The sequence below is a fragment of the Tupaia chinensis genome, unplaced genomic scaffold, assembly GCF_000334495.1.
Source record: "Tupaia chinensis unplaced genomic scaffold, TupChi_1.0 Scaffold000610_1, whole genome shotgun sequence".
Lineage (NCBI taxonomy): Eukaryota > Metazoa > Chordata > Mammalia > Scandentia > Tupaiidae > Tupaia > Tupaia belangeri.
The window spans coordinates 996,920-1,000,247 of NW_006160129.1; the positions used below are offsets into that span (position 1 = coordinate 996,920).

The window sequence follows — 3,328 nt, forward strand, 5'->3', positions numbered from 1 at the left end:
TCCCTACAGACCGAAAGGGAAACGTCCTAACCCTACAGTGGAGAACGTGGGTGACACCTGAACCAGGTGATCAGAACTAACACTGGGAGTGAGAGGCAGAAGACTTCGTGTGCTTTCAAGAGTGACACTGAAAATGACACAACCTTACACCACGTATTCTGGCTCTGAGTGCATTCAGACCCTAAATCTAATGACAAAGAACTATCAGACAAGCCCAAACTGATTGACAGTTGATAAAACAACTGCTCTATACTCTTTAAAATGTCAGTTTTATAAAAGACAAAAGGCAGACTGAGGAACTATTCCAAATTAAAGAAACATGACAGCTAAATCCAATATGGGATTTAGGACTGGATCTTTAACCAAAAGAAAAAAATGTGCTAAAAGGTACTTAACTATAATAGTATTTTAAAAACAGTACTTCATTAATATTAAGTTCCTAAATCTGACCACTATACTGTGGTCACCAAGGAGATCATCCTTGCTGTTAGGATGACTGATACACTGAAATATTAAAGGACAAAGGGGCACAATGTGTTAACTGTCTACTAAGACAGACTTCAGAAAAACCACATGTGGAAATGTGTGAAAGACAGCAAAATTTAGTGCCATGGCAAGTAAAAACTGCAGCCCAAGTAATCATGTACCGGAATAGCACCGAAAGTACAGATCAGAATACAATGGAATTTTATTTTAAAATATCACTAATAAAATATTAGAAGAAAGAGAATTAAATTTATTAACTGAAATGAAACACTAGTCATTCATATTTGCCTTACTCTCAAGAACTGAGCAATATTTTAAGGGCTGAAAATACTAACTCTGTATACTGAAAACGGATCTCTGAACTGTGTCTAAGCAAAGAGAACTGAGATGTGGAATATTAAAAATGTTAGCTGGATATTAAGGGAAATGGAGGGCCCAGTCATGACAATGGGAACAACTAAGCAGCACAACAGAACTGAACTAAGTGGTTTAGAATATCATATCCCTAGGATTCTATAGTGTAAGTGACCATTCATACAGTCCTAGTTCCTGATAAAATCTGAAAAATAACGGAGGAATTTTTTTCCCCTTACAATGGAGAGAGAGAGAAGAACTCTAATCAAAAGCACTTGCTGCTAAAAATTAAACATTTTAAAATAGTTACTTACGCTTCATCAATGTTGGGATGGAAAATTTTATTCATGAATCCTGTAAAAAGAGATGTTGATTAGCAGCAAAAAGTATCCAGAGAACAATTAGTTTTAAAGTATTTCAGTACTGGAAATAAATTCACTATTGGAAAAAGGTGATTAATACTCATGTATTGTTACTTTCAAACTTAGTTTGAAAATCTTTGGCTATTGATAAGACTATTTTTCTGATTTAAATTTTTCCAATTATGCAAAACACACCAGAGTTCTATTAACAAACATGCAAACTTTAGGAGCAGTGTAGCTTTTTATACAAATAATCATTAAAGCAATTTCTGGGCTATGAAAGTACTCACCATAAGACAATTTAGGATATAAATGATTAATAACCACTGTCACCGTAAAAGTTAAGAAACTTCATTCTGACTCCCCCTCCTTAAAGTTGTATTGTTCAAGCTCTAACTCTGGAGGTTCTGCATTTGAACTTCTCCCTCTGAAGCTCATTTACTGGTATCATTTTGTATCAGGTGCGGAACATGAATGAAGCTGTTGAAATGACAAATGAATGCTTCCCCACGAAGTGTTTCATAAGAACAGTGACTAAAATGTTTCCTTTAACTTTAATCTACTCATTCAAGAAAACTGAGTTTTGATTAAAATTGGGTCAACCAAGAAAGAAGGCAAGGAGTTAAGATGGTATACTGGAGATTTAAATTTTAGGATTTTTCCAAGAAAGACAAGTAGAGACTTCAACGAATGTTTTGCTATTTAATTACAAAGAGAAATTATTTTCTTTACCTTAAAACCAGTGATTTAATCAGTGTGTGGATGCAGAAGACAATAAATTATAGAGTAGAGACCCAGTCTAAGCGGTCATGTTGTTACCCTTATCACCTCATTTCCTTTTAGGACTTCCATATCCCGCTCCACACTTTTGCTAGAAGTTCCTTACTAAAGGTGATCGCCACCATCACTGTGCCCCAAACCCAGGTATTCTCGCTCTCATTCACTCGAAACCTATTTGACCAGCACCTAATGTCAGGCTGTGTTGTTCGGGGTACAAACAGAAGACAGACAGCACACCATTCCTGAGGAGGTCACTGCAGCCATGGGGCAAAGGACCTGAGGAAATCATCGCCGTGTGTACCCAGCACTGACACGGGGAGGGAGCGTACATACAGGAAGGGGAAGAGGGTATGGAAGGACAGAAGTGCCATCAGAGGAGCTTCAAGTAAGTTGCTACAGAAATTGTCTCCAAAAAAATCTAAGAATCTTCCTTCAAATTAGAAAACAGTAGATGAGAATACAAAGTCTGGGTTGTGTATGTGGTATAGCAGTAATGTGCTGCTCAAGAGAAGCTGGATCTCACATGGTGACCGTTTGTATCCCTGGTCGAGTGGGCGTGAAACGCACTGGGCACATGCATGAGTGCCCCAGACCTTATGGACTAGAGGACTGGGCAGAGGAGGTTGCAGCATGACCAGATCCTGTGGGAGATGATTCGCTCCTTGCCTTGCTCCCCACTCCCTTCCTCTTTCTGGTTTTCATAATTTTTTTTTAAAGATTTACTATTTTTATTATTTTAAACAATTTTTCTGGAGAGGTTTTTGCTACAGGGTGTGTATGCGTGCCAGACAGACAGAGAGAGACATAGAGACAGAAAGCGAGAAATCACCCCCCAGGGAGGATGGTCACACCGCAATCCCTTCTCCTCCATTCTCCTCTCAGGATCTTGGGCACGCACGCACATGTGCCTGGTGTGAGTTTAAGCCACCAGGTCCGGGACTTGAACTGCAGTCAACTATATGGGAGTCCAGTGACATAGCCATTACACTAACTGCTGGTCCCTATTTTTAAAAATTTTGCTATAGGGAACATCCATTTACCAGAGGGAGGTGGGGAGTGGGAAAGCAAGCTGCCCGATTTGGGACTTGAACCATGGTTGGCCATGTGGGAGTCCAGCACCTTAACCACTATGCCACCTGCTGGACCCTCTTTTTCTCTTTTATGCTTATGTGTGCCTACATGAGGTCTATCATGAATAAAGAAGGACAAAAAAAAAAAGTAAAAAATCTCGAATATTCCAGTCTTAGATTGCTCTAGCTACTCCAAATACTAATCACACTTCTAATTTGTTGCTTAGAATTATTTAATTTTATTTATTTATTCATTCATTTATTTTAATTTGACCG

General features: G+C 38.7%; 1 protein-coding gene across 2 annotated transcripts in view; it reads right to left on the bottom strand.

Annotated features, from left to right (window-relative positions):
* UBE2H (ubiquitin conjugating enzyme E2 H) overlaps positions 1-3,328 on the bottom strand; it is a 131,092-nt gene that overhangs the window by 27,724 nt on the left and 100,040 nt on the right. Inside the window, exon 4 of one of the 2 annotated variants that reach the window (XM_006158816.3) lies at positions 1,155-1,194. The exons of the other annotated variant lie outside the window; for it this stretch is intronic. Within the exon in view, the coding sequence (XP_006158878.1) occupies positions 1,155-1,194 (40 nt within the window). The remainder of the gene's footprint in view (positions 1-1,154; positions 1,195-3,328) is intronic. 2 annotated transcript variants of the gene reach the window in all.